Source organism: Diplotaxodon limnothrissa, linkage group LG13 (assembly GCF_057381915.1).
Source record: "Diplotaxodon limnothrissa isolate DT_005_m linkage group LG13, D_limnothrissa_male_GT1.1, whole genome shotgun sequence".
Classification (NCBI taxonomy): Eukaryota; Metazoa; Chordata; class Actinopteri; order Cichliformes; family Cichlidae; genus Diplotaxodon; species Diplotaxodon limnothrissa.
This window is the reverse complement of record NC_140608.1, coordinates 9770926-9793351: the sequence shown is the minus strand read 5'-3', so window position 1 is coordinate 9793351 and position 22426 is coordinate 9770926. Positions and strand designations below refer to the sequence as shown.

Sequence of the window (22426 nt, the reverse complement as noted above, 5' to 3'; positions counted from 1 at the left end):
TAAGATCAAAGTGAACTGTATGTGGCCCATGATGGAAAATGAGTTTGACATCTCTGACCTACCTGAAGATCCCAGATTGCACCTCATGTTCATCTTAAAGTAATCTCTTGTAACAGAGGACTTTAAATAAATTGCAAAAGATAAAATTAGAATTCAAATCTCGAGGCTGTGAACAGACAAGATGCTGCTGTAAGTGTCTTTGGAGTGCTGATAGACGGATATGTGTTATTTCTATTTTTTCTAATCTCATATTCTACCACCAATGTGTCAAAACGTCAGGTAGAAGAGCATGATGAGGTCTAGCAAGAGTGGTGTGTGTCTGCAAAGCTACCCCAGGCATGCCTTTATCCATAGATTAGATCTGTCACAGTCTGCTGTGACGGACCGAGTGGAGAATGCGTGTAATGGACCCAGGTGCGTACACAAGTGAGCAGACGGGAGTGAGTTTTAACAAAAGGCGAGCCTTTAATATGGCTGAAAACAAGGTGTGCAAATACAGCAGGGATGGCGTGGCTAAACAAAAACCTAAACTGGGAACAAACTATGGTGAGGCTATGGCTTGGAAGACAACAGACCAGGCATGGAAACACGGAGGGTGGGAACACAGACGACGCGACACAGACTGTATGAAACACAGAGACTAAATACACATGAGGGATGATCAGGGGAAGTGGATGCACACGGGGAACACAGGTGACACTGATAATCATAACAAGACACGGCAGGAGTGAACGTAACACTGATGGGAGATGGGCAAAGTAAAGCAGGAAGTACACAGAGGTTCAAACAGGAGGAGAGAGAGCACGGGGAGAACGCAGACATAACGGGCTGGGGAAAACATAGAATAAAACACAAAGAGAGACGAGGGCTCATAAATACACAGAGGGGCACACAGGGGGTAAGAGTCACGAAGGGAAAACACATAAGGAACAACGTAACAGATCAACCCAGGAAGCATGGCCTAAATAAAGAACAAAATACAAAAATACATGAAAACTAAGAATACTGGGCCCACATGGCCCAGGACCATGACAAGATCTGAACAAACAGCAATTAAGCTCAGGCAACAACTAAAGACACTAAATTACCAGGGGGACATATTTCTAACCCTTCTACCTGCTCTGAAATCAAAAGCTATAAGTTGAGAAATAAACAAATCCTCTCTTATAATAAAAGAGGCATGAGACAGAAAATTATACGTGTTGTTATTAGATTTTTATTAGATTAACCGTAACTGCTTTGCCACAATAAAAATACTAGATGTTTTCATCCCTCTCATTGATGATGACACTGCTACTGCTCGTCAGTGAGATGTATTTTCCTCAGTCAGAAGCAAAGATTCATAAGGCTGTACAACACTGATGAGATTAGGATCTTTAACAGTGTGTGGTATTCACATTGCAAATGACATATTTGCCTTTCAAACAGTAATGACAGCCAGAAAGCATGTGACTAATTAGATTTTGTATAACTCTTATGAGCAGCCAAATTAGTTCCACCCCAGCAAACTACACCTGGAGAGGGTGCAGGGCTTTAAACCAGTATTGTCCAGGGAAACCTACACTCTCTGCTCGGCTAATTTCTTGGACAGCGGAGCAGCCGTGTGGTCTCAGCTGTAATACTGCATACGTTTGATGTGGATCTGTTGCAAACTAAGATCTGCTCATTGGAGCCATTCCCAGAGTAGGTTTACAGAAAACTACTTGCATGCTTCTGTTCACCTTACTCGGTTCGATTTCCTATTATTGAAGTATTTTTTTACTGTGCTCCTTACACAGAGCTGCAGAAGCAGTGAGGGTGCACAAAAATTATATAGAGGAAGAAACAATTTATTGCAAGTGCAGCAGAGATTTTAGCCTTAAAAACTTCACTAAGGACGTTTTTTTTTTCCTCTCAACTTGATCTTAGATTTTTTCTTATGTAGCGTAGTTTATTTAACACTGAAGAGAAATAATATATTTGAAACCACATTTTTAAGAGTTTTACATAAAGTTCACGAGCGAGCCACTGCACTGAAACATTTTCTCTGCTTCTTGCCTGCATCACATACCCAGTGAACAGTAATTTAATGTTTTCTTTTCCTGTTCACATAAATTAATTTCCGTTCTCTGGTTGAAAGTCGCAGACATTCACCCAGAGGCACAGAAACACTTGAGAGGCGTCGCCACAGATTCTGTCTTTGATTGTGCATTCGTGCTCATCTGCGTCTGGACAGGATGCCACTTTGTTGTTTCTGTTCATTGTCATAAAGAGCCGCATCGGGCCGTGGGTGACAGAGATATTCTCACAGCATCCTTGGGCACCCTGTCGGGTTGACACTGCATCTGTTGCCAGGATGGAGTGGGCAGCTGTTACCTGGAGGAATGTCAGCTACAGATTAGCGTCACAGCTCAATTATCAAAGCCCTGCTGATACACATCATTGGCCACGTTAGACATCACTTAAAGGCAGATAATTTAGAGCAATTTCTTGGCTCCCACTATGCCCGCTCGAGGTGCCCTTTACTTTAAATAGTCAAGCTTATAAATGACGGAGCGCATCTTGCACAGAGTTGCATTTAAATGGCTTAAATGTCATTCTACTTATTCTAACCCCCATCAATAAGATTACATTAGGCTCTCTTTCTAGCTCACGTTCACTGTGTAGTTTTTATTCTATTTTATTATTTAACCAGTGGGAGGGCTAATCAGTGTTTTTAGTAATGATAGCAGACACAAGCTTTAGGCTTCAGGGATAATAAAGTGTGTTTTCAGTTACGAGAATAATCAATGATCAAGCTTTTGTCTCAGACAAAGCATAGCTGTAGACACGCTGGTTCTCACTCCTATTTTCTTGACATTACATTTATCTTCTGGGTTTTTCTAATACTTTCCATGTGGGTCTAATTTGATCCAGAGAAGCTGTATTTTCCTCCATGAAGAAATGCTGCTGACAACTGTCCCAGCTTTTTCCATTAATGCCAATTTATTGAGAACAGGCTCTCCTTACCCCTCATGTACACTCCGTCTCCTTTCCTGAAGCAAGCCTGCGTTCTGTTATCAGAAGCAGACTGTGCTATTTACAGGGGGCTTGGTCTGCACTGTGCTGTGTGGTTTGAACTGCATAGCCTGTCTGTCCTTGATTTCATGCATGGTTATCCACACACAGGACAGCAGAGCTTGTTTTCTGAGTACCTTATGGTGGTAAAAAGACTCTAACAAGTGGCTTACGTGAGCAGACAAGGGTGGACAGAGACAGGCTGATTGGCCTGTGGTGTGTCAGAAATGAAAGCAGTCGACATTCAAAGGTGAACAGTGTAAGTGTAGTGGAAGCAGCATCTTCACCCAGGAGTGACTGATTTTCTGTGTTCTTCAGAAATATACATATATATATATATATATATATATATATATATATATATATGTATATATATATATATATATATGTATGTATACATATACATATATATATATATATATATATATATATATATATGTGTATATATATATATATATGTATATATGTATGTATATATATATATATATATATGTATATATGTATATATGTATGTATATATATATATATATATATGTATATATATATATGTATGTATATATATATATATATATATGTATATATATATGTGTATGTATGTATGTATGTATATATATATATGTATATATATATGTGTATGTATGTATGTATGTATGTATGTATATATATGTATATGCAGAGTCCATTTCCATTGAATGCCACCACCCTTATCTCAAGCCCCCTCAGGAGGAGCTTCACTATAGTCAGCTAACAACAGTGAAATATCCATGCAGTTGCAACAGCCAAATCCCCCTTAGGCAAAGGCAAAGCATCACACATCCCTACCCCCCACCTCTGTCCACTGCCAGGCTCCACAAACATATTCTGTGTAATGTTGAATTTTCACAAATCTGCCCTGTCAAGCCTCAAGCTTTGCAGACAGCCTCCACACCCCGTTGCGTTTGAAGACCCCAGTCAGTCTATCGCTGCATAAGTACGTGTGTGACATGTTTCTTTCTGATGTCAAGCTTTTCAAGCATCCAATGCCAGCTCCGTGCCACATCTGCCAATCCTCTCCGCTAGCCATCGCTCCCTGCCACCCCATATCCTCCTCTCGTCCTCTTTTTTTATTGAAGCTCGAGTGTGTCCCTCGATGAGCTGTGTGAGCTCTGAGATATCCATTTTACACCCCAAAGCCTGCCTTTCTCTGAGTGTTTTTGTGATGCTGTTCCTGTTTGTTTGCTGGCATGAAGAATGTAGCCGGAGTCTCGGTTATGTTGCTATTGTATGCTGGGTTGTAATGCAATATATCCTCTGGGTTGTGTTTTATTCTGTTAGCATGTTTACTATTCAAGCCTTAACTGAGAGTCCAAACTTGACACAGGGCATATAAAATGATTAAAATGTCTATTTTTTATTGTTTTGCAAGTCTTGAGGGTCATTTTGAACTGGTTTGTCCTGTTTTAATCATTCCCTGCCTTTTTCCTTTTTAGCCATTTGGGATCTGTTTAGATGTTTTATGTCACTTTCTTTGCGTCTTCATGGTTGGTTGCTGCCTCTTTGCAGGCTTTTTGCCACTCGTGACCAAATCTCTGTCCCCACTCCTGTCCAAACAGCAAGATTTTTATCTTCTAGTCCACGATTTATTTATTCCTGATCTCCCTCTAGTTTTTTTCCACTATTTGTCCACTCTCCTTTGGTCTGTTTCTGGCAACACTGTGCACGAATCCTTTCCTCTGTCCTACTTTTCTGCATTTTATTTATTTTCTTTTTTTTCAGTGTCAGTCCCCCACCTCCTTCAATGCCCTATTTATCTCTTTGGTTTGTGGAGTCGCAGGAACTCACTCCAACAGGAGGGGCCGTTTCCCCGGGCTTCACAGCTGTTATTGGCATATCACGCAGTTTCATCTTTAAAGTCATAACACTTTCTTCCTTTCTATAAGAAATTCCATTTCTTTCCTCGCTAAATTAGACGTTAGTCAGCACTTCAGGTAAGTGATACTAGGGAATGAAATTAATGCGGTAGAAATGATATGGTTTCGGGCTTGGTATTTCATAAAGGTTTCACATGCACACATGCTCAGACACAAATCATCCACATCCCAGCACACCACACCTCTTCCATCCAATCAGTTGCTTAAATTGTCCCTCTCTAACCAGGATATGACTCTTGAAAATGTAGCTGCCAGAGAAAATGTTTATATTGGACATCTCAAGGACCATTTATGTATCATGTAGGATAGAAAATCCATCGAGATGGAGTTCATATAATGCCAGTAGACCATTAAATTTGTGTGAAAAGACCTCTCGAGTGAGCAGATTGAACAAAGGCTGCAGTGAAGGCAGAGTGATTGAGTTCACTTTTCTTGACATATTTTTTGTTAAAGGCACACATCAAGGAGTTTTATCTTTGTGGAATTTGTATTAATGCTCTCCATTCTTTCATTTTGTTCAGCCTTGTTCCTACATTCTTGTTGCAGGTATCCCTTTCCAACCGTGTTCAGCACATGCAGTAAGAAGGACCTTGCCGCCAGTCTGGAGAAAGGCGTGGGAATGTGTTTGTACAACATGCCCGAGGTCAAGGTGCTTTACGGAGGCCAAAAATGCGGCAATGGCTATGTGGAGGAGGGAGAAGAGTGTGACTGCGGGGAGCCAGAGGTAAGGTCAACACAAAAGGCATTCAACCACACCTGCACCATTGGAGTGGATCAATCTCCACCTGTGTGGTTACCACTGAACAGGGCATGTAAAGCTAAATGTGAAAGTGCATAGAAAGCAAATGTTTTCAGTCAATCTTCCCCTTGGTGAGTTTGGAGAATCGGAATTCAGACAAATAAAAGAGTATCCCTTTCTCCAAGATGCCCAAAAACCTCCCAAAATATTCTCTGCTTATAGTAAACCATGTCTTCAAATCAATATGTTTATTCCCAAATGTAAGAAATGACTGGTTGTGAATGAATAATGCAAAAAAAACAAAACAACTTTTGTGCACTTGTCTTACTTGACATTTCCCTTGCAAACTGTGCTTTTTGGAAACAATGTTACTGTCCTATAAGCAATCATCCAGAACCACTGAAAGTCTCAGCCACGCACTCAGACCCCTAAAACAAACCACAACAAACTTCCAAGTTAAACTTTCTCTTGACCCTGAAATGTGTTTTTATGACTTAAAAGCAGAGAAATCTAGTAAGCTGGAAAAAAAATACCAACCCAAAAACCAGCAAGTCACCCAAGGCTTCCCGTGTAAGTGTTTTATTTACATCACACCTTCTCTTGAGTTCCCACATGTGTGGAGCGAGGCTCTGACAGGCCGCTCGGCTGATGCCATATCCCCGCTGAAGGCCCATTAATCAAACCACTGTATAACAGTGTGACAAAGGAAACAAACAAATCAGGTCGAGGCTGAAACACATTTTCTTTGGCTGTACCAGCTAAAGTCTGATGCACGCATCCGTGCACACATTGTTTCTTTCTCGTGTGCACAGCAGGATACACTACCCTGTGAAGGGAAGTGAAAATCGCATGTGGGAAGCAGGTAACACTCTGTTGTAGCCAACCCAGCTGCTTGGAAATCACAGGAAATATAGTGAGGAATATATCACTTGAAATTCCTGCTCAATATACAATGAAAATAGTGACAAATGCCCTTCAGAGGCATTTGCTAAGTCCATTAATTATCTTTGTACAGTGCAGAAAGTCATCTTGAGAAGCTGGAGCCACTAAATGCTTGTCACTTTCCTTATAAATGAACTATCGTATCTACATCCTGCACATATTATTGCCCCATATCTAATGATGTACTTCTCAGTCATCCATTTCTGAACTGTTAATCAAATTCAGGATTGCATGAGCGCTGGAGTCTACCCCAGCCTTTAATATGGCTCTCCAACAATTAGCTTGTTTTAAACTCCAATCAGACTGACACCGTGATTATAGCCTCTTCCAAGTTATATCCTAAAAAAACACTTGCTTCCTTTTGCTGCAAAATCTTAGCGTAATATTTGATTCCTCTCTGGGCTTCGACTTCCGTGTAAAATCTGCGTTTCATTCGTGTTTCTTTCACTTAAGGAATTCCCTTATAAATTGTGACGATGCTCTCCTCGGCTTAACTGGAGAAAATGATTTATGAGTTAGTCCAGCTTAGATAAACAATCTCTTTCACATGTTCAAGCTGTACGAAATGCCGTTGCCAGACTGCTAACATGTTCTAATAAGCAAGCTCACATTACTCCCAGTAGCATTTAGGATCCGTAAATTTAAAATTCTTGTACTCGGATAAAGAGCATTAACTGGACAGGCTCCAGACTGTTGATCCCAGCGCTGAACGCAGGCTCAGAATTTTTTTTGCTGTTCCTCGCATAAAATCAGAAATTGAGGGGGCGGTGCCTTTCAGTCTGTGACGTCAAGACTTGAAAACAGTCTCCTACTACAAATAACTAATTTAAAAAGCAGTTTCAAACTTGTTTTTCTTTTATTCTGCACTTTAATTTATTCTTGTTTTGCTGTCAGTGGCACTTTACTGTACTCTACTGTATTTTATTGTGGTTTTTATGTATTTTAGTCTACTTTAATTTACCTTGTGACTGCCTCTCTGTGAAAGGCACTTTACAAAAAAAATTACTTACTTAGTTTAAGAGAGAGGGTACATGTACAGGTCACATTCACATCTACATCCAATTAAGCTAACATGCATGACTTTGGACTCTGGGAGGATGCCAGAGTAACTGGAGAGAAGACCGGCACAGAGAGGTCATGCAAACTCAACGTAGACATGATCCCCTCGCTAACCTTCCTGTTGTGAGGCGGTGGTGCTAACTGTTCCGCAACCTTGATGCCCGTTATGTACTTTTATAACTTTATTAAAATGCTTATAGAAATCTGTGGATCCCTCCGTGGGTGTGCCTCCCCAGAAAGTCACTGACCCACCACCAAACCAGTCTTGCTAAATGATGGCAGCATAACGCTCTCCACGGCTTCTCCAGACCTTTTCACCTCTGTCGGAGGTGCTGATAGTAAGCCTGCTCTTATCTGTGAAAAGGACAACAGTGGTGGACCTACCAATTCTGGGATTCTGTGGCAAATGTCAGTAAGGCTCCATGCTGCTAGGTAGTGAGCACATGACCCACTAAAGGACATGAAGCCCTCAGTCCACCTTCATGAAGTTTGTTTCAGATTTTTTGATCAGAAACACTCACAACAATTGCCTGCAGCAGGTCATTTTGTAGAACTGCGGCAATGCTTTTCCTCTTCCTCCTTTCACGGAGGAGCTGCTCGTGAGTTACAGACTTTCTACGGCCCTGTCTAGCTCCCCTAGAGTAATTGCCTCCTCCATGATCGTGAGACTCTGTTAGAGACACAGCAAACTTTCTAGTAATGACACATTATTAAATTTCCCGGAGGAACCCACTCGAGGGATTAATAATTTTATCGAACCATTACTGTGCCATCCTCATGTTACCAGCGGTGACAAATGCAAATCCAAAATTAGCTTAAAAAAAATCAACCTGTGGTAATTTCATTAACACCAAAGCTGCTGAAATTGATTAATAACCCCCTCTGCTACTTAACTCAACAGATCAATATCCCAGACGTTTAACTGACTGAATGCTATACTCTGATTAAAAAGGGATCCTTTAATTTTTTTGAGCAGTGTGGATTTCAGTAAGGACAGATCATTTGGACAGAGTGATTTATTGAAGGGCAGAGTTTGAGTAGTGAACTGTTTGGCAGTTAAACTCTGATCATCCTACACGATTGGGATAGGATCCCCTAGAGTCCAGAAGCTGGTGGTGGCAGACTTGATGCAGTTGGAGATGAGGTGGAGGCTTACAAGGCTCAAGACAGGAAATAAACGGTTGGACCAGAGTGATGACGACAGAATTTAGTTTGACTGCGTGGGAAGGCTGGAGTGATGCAAAGAATAGACTGGCAGACCAAATTCCCAGCAATCAAGGCTGACGAGTCAATACAGATGTTTTGTTTTTGTTTTTTTCTTTTTGTTACGGAACTTATGCATAAGCTTATATGTTTTGCCGTTACATTTGCAAATAATTAGAATTTCAGCTTAAATTCAAACATTCAGGTGAGTTTTGACCTTTAGTTGTCTGAAAAGCCAGAAGCAGCGTAGAGTTTTGTGGCAGCTTAATTAACATTTACCAACTGCAGCTATAAAATGAGATATGAATTGTTGATAACAATCTGTAATCTGGTAGATTTAAATGACATTTATTGCCTAGTGGATTTTATACCTTGTTTTTCGCAAGCTCTGTTTACTCTAGAGATCCAAATATAGAGCCATTAGGCTAATAAGCTTAAAATACTGACATGTTAAGCAGAAAAGTTCAAATAGTTTTTACTGAAGTTGACACGATGTAATCGCCAGGACAGTCTTCGAGTTGATGCTTTTTCCAATTAAATGACTGCTTTTTTTTCTGTTTTCAACTCGCTGAACTTCGACTGACTCAACATTGCGTTTGTTCGATTAGTGCTGTTATTACTGTGTTCTCCATCATTTACATGGCAGCAGATTGTATTTCGGTGAAGTCGTTATGTTTGACCACCAACAAACTAACCATAAATTTTCCATTCGGTAGTTCCATCTCTGCCAGTTTACCTCTTTGTAACCTCCATGATGTCAGCACACGGGCTTGTGCTTGTTAGATCTGCCGACCCACTTAGTCCAAGAGATGAAAGCAACTTTCTTCTTCCCTCTTAAAAAAAAGGCCTACATCAGAGCCAAGAGGTAAACAGCCATAATCATAAAACCTCACATACACTGAAAATTAGACATCCAACAACTCGCCTGCCTCCACCTTCAACACATCTTGTCATTACCTTAGGGCCCCACAGGCTAAACAGCTATGTTGTTTGTTTTTGTGAAATAGTGTGCTTTCTAGCACTGCTTGCACAAAGCTGATGTGTTTTGGGATTCAATAAAAGATAAACATCGACAGATAAACGCCTCACTGGGGATTTTTGTTACGGCGTTACTCCCCATCCAGCTCATCCTGACACATGCTCTATCGGCTCATTTTCTGCAAGCTGATCTTGTCATTGTGGTAAAGTGTCTACAATCTTCAAATCCCGTTTCTGCTTCTGGCCACGATGCCCTAATAGTCAACTCCAAAACACGTTTCTGTTATCTGCATCAAATCTCAGTGGAGGTTTTAACACACGCCCTCTTAAGAGCTTCATCTGATTTCTATCTCTTGCTTGTCTTCTGTTTTTTTGAGGGGGCGTATTGCATTAAACATGTTCCTTTCCTTTTTTTTCCCTTTTTTTTCACTACTCTAAATGTCTAAAGAATTTGCCAAATCCAAAACATATGAGCCTGAGTTTATATGTGTCCCTTCGAGGGTCTGCAGGTCAGGGTAGGAATCTCCGGACATCTCCCCTGACCTGGAAGTCTTTATCTGACAGGGAGCAGCCAGCAGTGGATCTTCAGGGAAGTGATCAGGTCCGCATGTTGTTAACTATTTTGTTTTCTTTTCCTCCAGGAATGCATGAACCCGTGCTGCAATGCCACCACATGCACCCTGAAGGAAGATGCTGTGTGTGCCCACGGACAGTGCTGTGAAGGCTGCAGAGTAAGAGATTTCATGCAGTTCTTGGTCTTTTTCACTTTGTCCTTCAACTGTTTTTAATTTACATGCACTCATCCGTTCCTAAGAGCCAAATAAATTATGTAAAAGCTTTTCAGAGCTTCACTTTTTATAAAAACTTTCTAAAACTCTTAATTCTCGGCAGAAGGTTATTACTGGTGTGAGTCTGCTTGTATAATTTCATATCTCGGGTGATTTTATTCCAAATTTGTATATCTTACATCAATAGGAAGGCTTCAATTAAATTCAAGTTCAAGTTGGATAGCCTAAGATTTGCTTCGTCTTAAATATTCATGGTTTTTGTTTGCCATGGAAATCATTTTATGTTATCTTTGGTCTTCTCTTTTCAAAAAAAGTACTTGTTGAAAATGTATTCGAAGGATTGCATTTAGAGAGCCATTGATGGCCTTGTAGAATTATATATCTTAAGATATAAGTACTGCAAAGTGTTATTCACAAGATTCAGCTTCATGTTTTGTTTTTGCTGCATAAGTACAGTACTGTAAAATAATCTAGAGCTACTTTCCAAAGGTATTTCAAAGTTTTTCGTCAAACCTCGGCTGCTTTTTCTCTTATTTTCAGTCCTTTAACCTAATTGCTTTCAGAGGAATGTTTGTGGTGGTTGTTGTTGTTTGTTGTTGTTTAACACTGACCTATGAATTATTACAAGCATAAAAACTTACCAACCCAAAGGGTGAATCAGTGTTGTGTCTGCACATAACAGACAGCTTAACCGAATACCTTTAGTCACTTTGTTACCAGCAGCCTGTCACAAAAAACCCAATGTGCTCCTATTTCTTTACTTAAATCAATCACAAATGCCAAAGATAACTCAGACAGGTATAAAATAGCATTTTTGCACCAACAAGGTGTTTCCCAGAGAGCTATTACCTGAAAGCTTGGCATACCTCCGTATGGTGTGCAGTATGTCCTGAAATAAACAAATGCAGGACGAAAGAAGTGACGACCAAAAAAATCAATCTCCAACAAATGGACAGTATCTGAAAATCATGTCTTTAAGAAATAGGAACAGATTCGTCAATGACCTGACCAAGAACGCAAGAGATGCTTCTGGCCTTTCAGTTGATCCATCTACTGTTCACCAAAAGACTCATTAGAAATGGTCTCAGTGAAAGAGTGGCTGTTAAGAAGCCATTCTTCAGGAACAGAAACATGGAGAAAAGGCTGAGGTCGACCAGATTACAGAAGAACTGGACTGAAAATTAGAGGCAACTAAAGTCATTGAGAGATCCAAATTTGATCCAAATTTTTAGTTTAACTCCTCATCAGTATGGACGGAGTAGGTCAGGAGAGGCTCTGTCAGGGTTTGGACTGCATTTCACATTTTAGTTGTGGTGTTGGAGATCTTGTTAAAATTGATGCAATAATTAGCACAGAAAGGTACCGTCAGACTGTGAACCACCATGCATCACCATCTTGAAAGTGTTTGGTTGGCAATGGCTTCACCTGCCAGCATGATAATGATCTCAAACACACGGCCAATGGAGTAAAAGCATACCTGGGTAAGGAAAATAACACCATCAGTCATAGATTGGTCTCCCCAGAGCCTAGACCTCAACGTTATTGGAGGAGTGTGGGATCATCCTGACCCAGAACATAGCATCCAAAGAAAAGCTTTGAATGTCCTACAAGAAACCTGGAGAACTATTCCTGAAGACTACTTGAAGATATTACAAGAAAGCTTTCCTAAGTTTTCATATATGTTTTCCCATGTTTAAATTGTTTTACCAATTTCCCATTTTCCTGGTAAAATATAGAGAAATAAGGGGCTAATCGAGACTCTTGCACAGTATTATATTAGAAGCTATTTTTGGGCATGTATATGACCTTGTAGTTTTTCATTTCATTTTCAGATTTAAGCCCTTCCAGACACTTTTAAACTGTTAAACAATCTTACTGGTTTTATTTCAGCATCCCAATATTTCCAACACTTGATAAAACTTTTGATTACAGCACAAAACAGAAACTCGCAACACAATAGATGAGAGCAAAAACAAATTAAACCGGAGTCGACCTCAAATCTTCTTTAAATTCCTTTTAGAGATTATCTTGCGTTTGGCAGATCCACAAGAGAAAAGCCAAGGTTTATGGTCACGTCTTTCATTAATTAAGCCTTAACCTGCAAATATCACCTTTAAAACCCTTTATTGATGCAGACTGGCATAGCTTCATAGATTGAAATGCCCTCCTGTCCACCACTTCCATAGCTATGCGGAACATTTACAAAGCCCAAAAGCAAAAAAGAGCTAAATAAAGCTGCTGTTCAATGAGGCAGTGTTTATCTACTGTAAAAGGGGGTCTAATGTACAGAACTCTATATATTCACAGCTCAAACCTGCTGGCACCCTTTGCCGGGAAACCAGTAACTCATGTGACCTGCCAGAGTTCTGTACTGGTGCCAGCCCTCACTGCCCAGCCAACGTTTATCTACATGATGGACATGCCTGCCACAACGTTGACGGCTACTGCTACAATGGCATCTGCCAGACTCACGAGCAGCAATGCATCACTCTGTGGGGAGCAGGTAAATCAGTGGATGCTTGCCACCTGCAAATTTATGCATAATCTTTGCTTTTCTAAGGTAAAACATTGTTTCATTTTCATGATTACATTGTGGGGGGTGGTTTCTTGTTTGTCTCTGTACAAAGGAGCAAAGCCCGCCCCTGGGATCTGCTTTGAGAGAGTCAACTCTGCAGGCGATCCTTACGGGAACTGCGGGAAGGACTCCAAAGGCTCCTTTGCCAAATGTGATGCAAGGTAATGCTGCGGCTGCACTGATGTGGTAAAGGTAAAGAGAAATTACTGTGGAAAACAAAGCTAATTAGCTCACGTAGTGTCATTGGCAATCATCATTATGCTGTGACGTGATCTTCAATCTAAAGTTTGCATGGCTGAATAATGTAATTTCAGAAAGATAGCAGCTAATTAAGAAAGTATTCATGAATCAATTTATTCTATTTTTGTCAGCTAATTGTTCTTAAGATCTTCTCCCTTCTGGTAAATTCTGTAATCAAGCTTTTTGTTAATTGATGTAATTGCTTTGATGACCGGAGGACTGAATCACTGCAGGCCCCTTCAGCACTCTCTCATCCTCCTCTGCAGTTACTGATCTTCCACTGTGATTGACAGAGCAGCATTATGGCTTTTTTTTTTAAGTTGTACTATGTGTGTGTGTTTCTGTATGTGTATGTGCTCCATGCAGTGATGCAAAGTGTGGTAAAATCCAGTGCCAGGGTGGAGCCAACCGCCCAGTGATCGGAACAAATGCCGTTTCCATTGAAACTAACATCCCTCTGCAAGAAGGAGGACGTATTCTGTGTCGAGGAACACATGTTTACCTGGGCGATGACATGCCTGACCCTGGACTGGTGCTGGCTGGCACAAAGTGTGGAGACAACATGGTGAGTGATCAGTAATATAAAGGCCTTCAATTCAACCGTTAAAACTTTATTTATATTCAAGATTTAATGTAATGAATCGAGTACTGCTCACCATTATACCCCAGTATCTACAGCAGAATTTTATAATATTGTTCTTTTCTTTTTTTTCATTAACTACAGTATCGGTTAGCTTGTTGTTTGTTGTCCTATAAAAACAGGATGCAGTTTAATTCATATTCTCTAGAGATGCTAAAAGGCTCGCAAGTGCATGAACCTGAAGTTGCATTCCCTTGAGGAGTACCCGACCGTACAGCAAGGTTTTCACTTCCTATAGAAAATGGCCAATAAAGCTAACTGTGTGAATCCACTGAGCATTTTTGCACATCTTGCTTAGGGCTGAATAAGACTTTTTTTTGAGCTCTTGGTTTTATTAGGTGTGTCTCTCAACTTTTCTCTGTCTTTTTGTTCCTCTCCAAACTTCTCTCACCACATCACTGACATCAGTCCCTACTCCTGCCAAGTAGGAGGCTAATAGCTTTCGAGTGGATAACTTACCGACCTAACTGCCTCTTCAATCTACAACATTTGCTGATTTGATGATAATCAGTTGAGGGAGCACACACTGATCAGCCAGGACATTAAACCCACCTGCCTATTATTGAGTAGATCTGTTTCCATATTGCCAAAACAGCTTTGACCCATTGGGGCAGGGTCACAAATGCTGGGCTTGGCCCATGGTTTCTGGCACCAAGATGCTGGCAGCAAATGCTTTGAGTGACATGCTGGGACCACATGGACTCTTCATTGGACCCCAGAACGATGCCTTTTTCATGCCTTTTGATCCTCGAGTCATATCAGGTTTTGGGAGGGGTTTAAGGCCAGTATGCATGATCTGAAATTATTTTTATGGACATAGTAGGTGTTGGAGTTATCACTTGACTTGATTGGTGAAGCTCCTGCAAGTCAGAATAGGTCATTGAGCATTAAATCCTTGCAGATATTCTTGATGCCTGCTCGGGAGTTCTCAGGCATTTTTAGATGATTGCATTTACCAAATCCCCCCAGAGCTGTGGATTTGGACTTGTGAAAGTCATTTGTGATTGAAACTTGGCTAAACGTGTGAGGGCTGTGTCACAAAAGAAATTAACCAGGTTTCACACGGTTGTTCTTAACACAGGAGACATTTACTGTATTGCATAAGGTTACGTATAAAAAGTGTTTCAAATTGCTGTGTTTCTCTTACAAGCAGTGGAACTAAATAATAGGGTCTACAAGTGTGCTTTTTCGGTTGCCTCCGGGGATGTACCTTGGTGCCTTTGTACCTTCCCCATTGAGCTGTGTGTGCAAAATGGACGTCAGCCAGGTTAGTTTGTCTCCTGGCTACAGTCTCCCAAGTCATGACTTAGCGCCCTGGAAACTTTGATGGCCTGGAGGTGGCTGTTTGTCATGTGCCTTTGTTCTCTAAAAAAAGGATTTGTATTTCCATGCCAATCAGGGTATTAAGTTAGCAGCTCACAGCCTGCACAGCAATACACAGCAAAATCACCAGTGTTAAATTAACACTGGAGATTTTGCTGTGTAGCAGTGAATAAGATGAGAGCTGCTTGCCTAATGCGGGCCTTATTTTCTACATAAAAGCAACCGTCTTTTTTACATTCTGATGTTTTTGTTTGATCTAAAGAATAGAAAGCTTATTGTGATTTTTGCCTCTTCAGCCCCGCACCGCATTGCAGCTACCTGAGCAGCATTCGGCACTTCCACCTGAGTGGGAAATTGCTTATTTCGCTGTAAATCTCCCACAGACGTCTCTTCAGATGTTAGCCTAATCATGACATTTATATGCAGCATGTGTAGTTTTAATTGATCATGTTAATTTCAACTTCAAGACCGTTTGATAAAAATTCACAGGGCAGCTGCACTCTTCTGTTTGAGTTAGCAGCAGGCATCAATGATGCTCCTTTATGATGTCCATAAATAAGATATTTTCCAGCTGTTCTGCAGAAGTATAAACCCTTCTTCTTATTCTTAGTATTTCTGTTCATCTTCATGGACTCTTGAATTCAGCACCTCCTGAAATATTTAATGGTGCTTTTCTCTTTATAGGTGTGCCTGAATCGGCAATGCCAGAATGTCAGCGTCTTTGGTGTGCATGAGTGCTCGGGAAAGTGCAGTGGACGTGGGGTGAGTGCAAGTACCTATTAGCTCAAATTTTTGTGTTAAATTATACACTGTAGCCTTTGAAACAGTGTCAAAAGCCTGTGAGAACTCTGTATTTATCTATTCAGTTGCATTTGGAACAGCTACATATACCCCGTAATTGCAAACAACAGCAGAGCAACAATGTATTTACAATACAGCCTTGGACTTATGGCAGCTTCTCCTATTACGTACAATCAATCTTCATTGTTCCACCGAGGTTAAATCAATCACTTTTACAGCATCATTTAGGGGCTACTTAAATTGTTGTCCATCATCTTTTTTACTACACAAAGGGAGAAGAGCCAGTGCAGCACGTCAGGGTGTCCACCTGCACACAATAGTCCTTTTTTTGCAGCATAAAAGCAGCTCGCACTGCTCTAAAATGATCACCCTTTTCTCTTATTAATAATTCAGCAAAGGGTGCTTTTATGATTTATTTAGTTTGTTGTTTAGTTCTGTGAATCAAACATTCACCGCAGGCGAGATGAATTTACAGACACCAACTCAATTACGGCATCGTAAAGCGCCGAGATTTTGTGCAACAAGAAATCAAAGCTATGATTCTGAGATATTTTTTTTATCCTCTTATAATTTGCTAAATGTCTGTGAAACAAATTAGCTTGTAAATGGAAAATAACAGCAACAAACAAAATATTGTAGCCGCGTGTTGATTGGCTCAAAAATAATCACATTAAAAATGACTTTGTGGGGGAACTTGAGAAAATTATTTTCCCACTGTGCGAAGTAGAGCTGCATCTCCCCTCCTGCAGAAATATCTGCCAAGAATAATTTGCCTACCATTTTGTCAAACACCTCGCACAGTACGAGACCTGACTGGGAAAGCAGTAATGGTCTGAATTTACCTTAGGAGCTTGCCTGCAAGTCCTCTTGCTTTATCTCACAATGCATGCGCTGTATTGACGCTGGAATCTATTTTTTGTTACTTATTTAGCAGGTAAAAAAGCACTTTGGGGGCTTTTTTTCTGCACCTTTTAAACACAGATCAATGCCACGTTTTCTATAAATAATCGGATCAAAATGTGTGTCTGTGTGCACCAGAGTAGCTGATTGTGGTTTCATCTAATTACCATTTCAAGCACATAGATGTTCTTAGACTTTTAAAAGTAATTAATGGCTTTTACATGTGCGCATATAGGAGATGTAATCCATTTCTCTATAGCTGCCCCACAGAGTTTTAAAGAATTTGATGCCTACTTAGATTTCGCACATCTTTCACACATCTGCTTCAGTTTTTATTCATGACGCATTATGGTAACATTTCCCTTCGCACAAATATAAATCTCGCTCAATCCATAACTCCCTCTCAACCCCCCAAGTGCCTCTTAACCCTATCAGTTGATGCAAAGGAGATGGCCTGGAGGCAGGGAAGTCTCTGGACTGTACGTCTGTGCTATGTTAATCCCCTACAGCTGCTCAGCTCTCTATTTGTCTCCTCTTCTATCCACCTGACAGCTGGACTGCGTTATTTCACCAGGGAATCCTCCTGGATCAAACTTCTGCACTGGAAACTCGAGGCTTTAGGGGACAGTCTCTCCCTTCCACATGCTTTATCTATTATAAGTGTACACACACAAGCACAGTCAGTGCTCTGTTGGATTGCTTTATTTAATGGTTTGTGACCAATTTAGTTTGCACCTTGTTATTTTGCTGTTAGATCTAAGGCCGTTTGATACTATTTGATGCCGGAGACAAAAGAAATAGTCAATATTGCATCTAATACACACTAAAAGTACCTTGTTTACAGGTTTGCAACAACAAGAAGAACTGCCACTGTGAAGCACACTGGGCACCGCCGTTTTGCGAGACAGCCGGCTTTGGTGGGAGCATTGACAGCGGGCCAATGAGAGCTGCAGGTAGTGTGGACAGTTTAAGTTCTATCGTCACTCATCTAGGCAGACAAACAACAACACTAACTCAGAAATAAGCAGGAACACAAAGCTCCTTATACGTCTCTTTCTTGCAGAGTCATTTCTGGATTAATGTGTGGTTTGGACTAAAGTGTAACTTTCCTCGTGCAACACAACTCCCTTTCCACCCTGTAATACATTATACTGTAAACAGTTTTTATTAAAAAAAGAAAAAGAAGGAATAGAGTGAGAAGCAGAAATGAGCAGAGAAATGTGAACTGTGTGAACTGCTGGCCATGGCCGAGCTGTAACGGTCTTTACGTTATGTCCTGTCATTGTTCCGTGCTGTAGATGTGCGTGTGTGTGTATTAATGTGCGTGTTGTCATATATGGCATCAGCTGACAGCGTGCTGATTACTGTGGCAATCCTGGTCACCCTGGTGAGTCTAATGGTAGCCACCGTAATCATCTTTCTGAAGAGGAAGACTCTGCTGCGCTTCCTCTTCACCAATAAGAAGAGCACCTTGGAGAAACTCAGGTAACATTTCCCTCTGAAAACCCGTAAGAAGAAGAAAATTTCATAAAAATTTGCATTTTTGTTTTCTTGCAAGTTTATTTATGGGAAACTTGTACACAAAATATACATAGTTGACAATTTTCGTAACTGCTTATATAATTCAGGGTCATGTGGGCAAGGAGTCTGTTCCATCTCAGGATTAAACCGATCTATTCACACTCACAGTCACACCTACAGCCAATAAGCAATCCCCAATTAACCTAATGTGCATATATTTGAACTTAGCCACCGATCTTTTCTGGACAGTTTACCCACCGTGCCACATATTTGTCACCAAACCTCAAACAAACACAGTCAGTGAAAGCTGGTGAACGTTATAAATCATTTCACTGCTGACAAGGCTGATATTTCCCTCAGGAGTTTTTAAAGCACCAGCAGAGCTAAAAGCAAATGAGTAACAGATTTACAAACTTGAAACTGTGATTTTCTAAGTTGATCTGCTTCATCAGGGGTGTGATCGCACTGTTAGATACAAATACAGCAGTGGTAGCAGGAGTGTGGAAGTATAAATAGGCAGACAACTATCATTTTTCGCTCTTTTTTGTTGATATGGGTAATATTTCTGCACTGAGAAACAAGAAAAGGCTTCATTTCTAATGTGCTCTACCTTCCCTATATCATACCATAGCAGGAGGCATGTAGTGAAATATAAATATAAATGTCTAAATTAAAAAAACTGCTTACACTGTGCTCATAGATCCGTGGAAGCTACCAGGCCAACCAGCCCCATCAGAAGCGAGTCCATGTACAGACCCACACCGCAGCGCAAGCCTCCCCCCAAACCCTCCGGGGCTAACATTTTTAAGGTCAGTGTCTCCATAATGTGTCTGTCAGACAGCTTTCTTTATGCGTGTCGGCCTACACCGTGTCTTCATACAACTGTGAAATTCCTCTATATGAGCGTGTGCGCGCTCATTTCTGTCACAGGCCGTTTGGTTTCTTTTGTAATGATGACATTTTCTTAGAGCACTTCACTAACATGCAGTCAGGCCTCGGCGTAGAGCCGTAACGCTTCCATGCTCGTTGACAAAACAAGATGATGGCATGCCGGCTAATCGATTCGGCCTCACTCTATCTCTCACTCGAAGCAGTATTAATTACAGTGTCGTTGTTGAAAGGATGCGGAGAAACTTTAATTGAAAGATTACACTATCTATGAGAGATTGTAATGTTGTTATTTGAGCCTCTTTAATAGTTGTTTGTTTGTTTCGCTGTGAGAATGAAGCAGAGGTGATTGATTCAGGCTGAGGAAGAAAATAGGCTTTGATTTGTTTGTTGGAATCAATAAGCACAGAAGGAGATTGCCTATCACTTGTGTTTGTGTGCCAGAATAAAGGCACTTGCATTTATTTATCGTGGCTGTGTGGATCTGGTTTGTGTTTGCACTCACCAGTATCTGCAAAAAATGTGCAAAAATTGTTATATTAAATATAATAACTGAGTGAGGTCGATCTGTCTGTCTGTTCTCGTTATTCTGATTACTTCAGCCAGTTGTCAGAAGTCCAGATGTCAGTCAGCTGTCTTTGAACACATCTGCATTTTCTCTTTATGTGAATGTGTGCTGTCCAGCAGCCAAATCCTTTATGGCCATTTTTGGTGTTATTGGGGTTTTTTTATTTTCGTTTTTTCTGGAGCGGAGGGTGAACAGCTGGTCAGGACATGTTGTCAGACTTTTACAATTTCACAACATCACATCTAATGATTTTGTTTTCCAGTTTTATGGCTGATTCTGACATCAGCTTTCTGACGCTAATGAGACTTTATGACTAAAGTTGGGTTTTACTTTTATGTTACCTCAGTTTCACCCTAATATCACAGGCTTCAGCTTTTAGAACCATTAGACAAAATTAGGCTGCACCTAATGACTTCATTGTGCAGATTGTGTGTTTGATTATTTTCATGTCTGAAAGGGTCTGAAAGGTTCAGAATATAGTGAAAATAACCGTCAAACCATCAGCTATTGGCCAGCAACAGATCAGTGCTTCAAACAGTCCTTTTGGAGCAGACTTTAAACAAATGGGTACGCAGCAGTGGCACACTGAACAACCTGTGTGGTATTTTAAGCTGAAACTTGAAAGACACCTTCTAGGGACATGTGAGACCTGAATTAACTGGCTAATAAGGGGTGTAATATGGGACCTTTAATTTAGGATCTGTGAAACCAACCGGGGCCAGACATCAATAACTGTTTTTTAAAGAGAGGCATGAGCCGAAAGGCCATAGGACACCATCTAATATAGTCTAGAGGGTAGTAAGATTTAATCCAAAGTGTGTGAGACATTTTGTAGTCTTTGTGTCACCTCAGAAATATATTTTGATGATGTTCTGTGTGCAGTGAGACTCGCTAATGAGTCCACGTGGATCCAGAATTAACATACAAACCTGACCCAGATACAGCATGTGGCAACCATTCCTAAATACTTTCAGTTGCTGCTTGAGCTTTTCAACATGTAATGTTTATCAAAAGGAGGCAGTTAAGCTGGTGCGAGGATCTGGATTCAGCCGAAGTGGCTCCTAGGTGAGGTCATTTCAGCGTGTCGTAGAAGTGGGAGGAAATGAGGTTACGTTTCTCGGCTGACCCGAGAACGTCGATGGATGGGTGGAAATGTCCTCACAGTTCAGAAGCTGCAGCTGAAATATTTGTGACATTTTGCTTAATAAGAGAAAATGAATCATCAAAATGCCTGTCTGCGGTTCACACATTCTAATTATTTTAGCACCAACAAGACTAAATTGCAGGGGTTTAGAAAATAATCTTGGTAAGAGAGAGTGGAAGGTAAAAGCCTGTCAGATGAGAATTTTCACATTTGCATATGTTATATTTAAAAAAGCAGGTAAAGTTTAATTTAGTTATAGTTTCATTCTTTATCTGTCAAAGACTAAATATAAAAACTGTGATCTCATGAGAGAAAAGATGCCTTGTTCCAGATTTGGCCGCAGTCCCTGAACATAATGTATAAAATCAGTTTGATTTCTAAGTTTTAGTTTCAGGATCATTTTATTATGTATGCTACCTCACTACAATTTATGTATTACTGGAAATAACATGTGCGATCTCTTTTCAGCCATCTCTCCTGAGTGCAGAGCCTCTTCTCCCACCGCACAACTTCCACTCTCACAGCCTGCGCAGACTGCCCCTCTACCAGCCCCTCCACATCAGTCAGCCCATGCCGGTGTCTCTCAGTGTGGGGCAGCCCACCCTGCCTCTTCTGCCGGCACACTACAAAGTCCTGCCGACGGACGCGTCCGGCTCCCCGCCACCTAGGGTGCAACCTTTTCTCAGCCTGCCACGCCATCAGTCGTCGTACAGAGTGGACCAGGTTAGTGTGAAAAAAAAAAACAAAACGTTGATAAATGCTTTTATTTATTTAAACACTGACAGACCCTTTTTTCACAGCACAGCGTGACTCACACAGAAGTGTGTTTAATATCATCACTAACACTTCTGTTTACCTGCCACTTCATGGCATAATTGCTGTCGTGAAACAGGTTTAATGGACTTCCTTTGATCTCACAAGCTTTATCTTTGCCTTCGTCTTAAATTGTTACTGTAAAGTTTAAAATTGCAATTTATTTTTGTTGACCACAGCTTTAATGGACTGTACATTCTCAACAGCCCATTAAATTCAAGTTGTGTATATGTTCCTCTACATTACTCCAGACTATATTCTCAACCACGCCACACATTTCTACACTTATTTTCCACAATATCTAGGCCGCCATCAATTTTATTACATTTCAGTAAAGTGCCAAAGTAACCTGCCAAGA

At 40.7% G+C, this 22426-nt stretch overlaps 1 protein-coding gene across 1 annotated transcript in view; it reads left to right on the top strand.

Moving 5' to 3' along the window:
• The window catches only part of adam12b (ADAM metallopeptidase domain 12b), a 98710-nt gene that overhangs the window by 62382 nt on the left and 13902 nt on the right, over window positions 1–22426 (top strand). Inside the window, exons 12-21 of the mRNA XM_085369767.1 lie at window positions 5493–5670; window positions 10509–10598; window positions 12963–13158; window positions 13283–13391; window positions 13837–14035; window positions 16118–16195; window positions 17979–18087; window positions 18433–18619; window positions 19356–19464; window positions 21724–21978. Of these exons, the coding sequence (XP_085225893.1) occupies window positions 5493–5670; window positions 10509–10598; window positions 12963–13158; window positions 13283–13391; window positions 13837–14035; window positions 16118–16195; window positions 17979–18087; window positions 18433–18619; window positions 19356–19464; window positions 21724–21978 (1510 nt within the window). The remainder of the gene's footprint in view (window positions 1–5492; window positions 5671–10508; window positions 10599–12962; window positions 13159–13282; window positions 13392–13836; window positions 14036–16117; window positions 16196–17978; window positions 18088–18432; window positions 18620–19355; window positions 19465–21723; window positions 21979–22426) is intronic.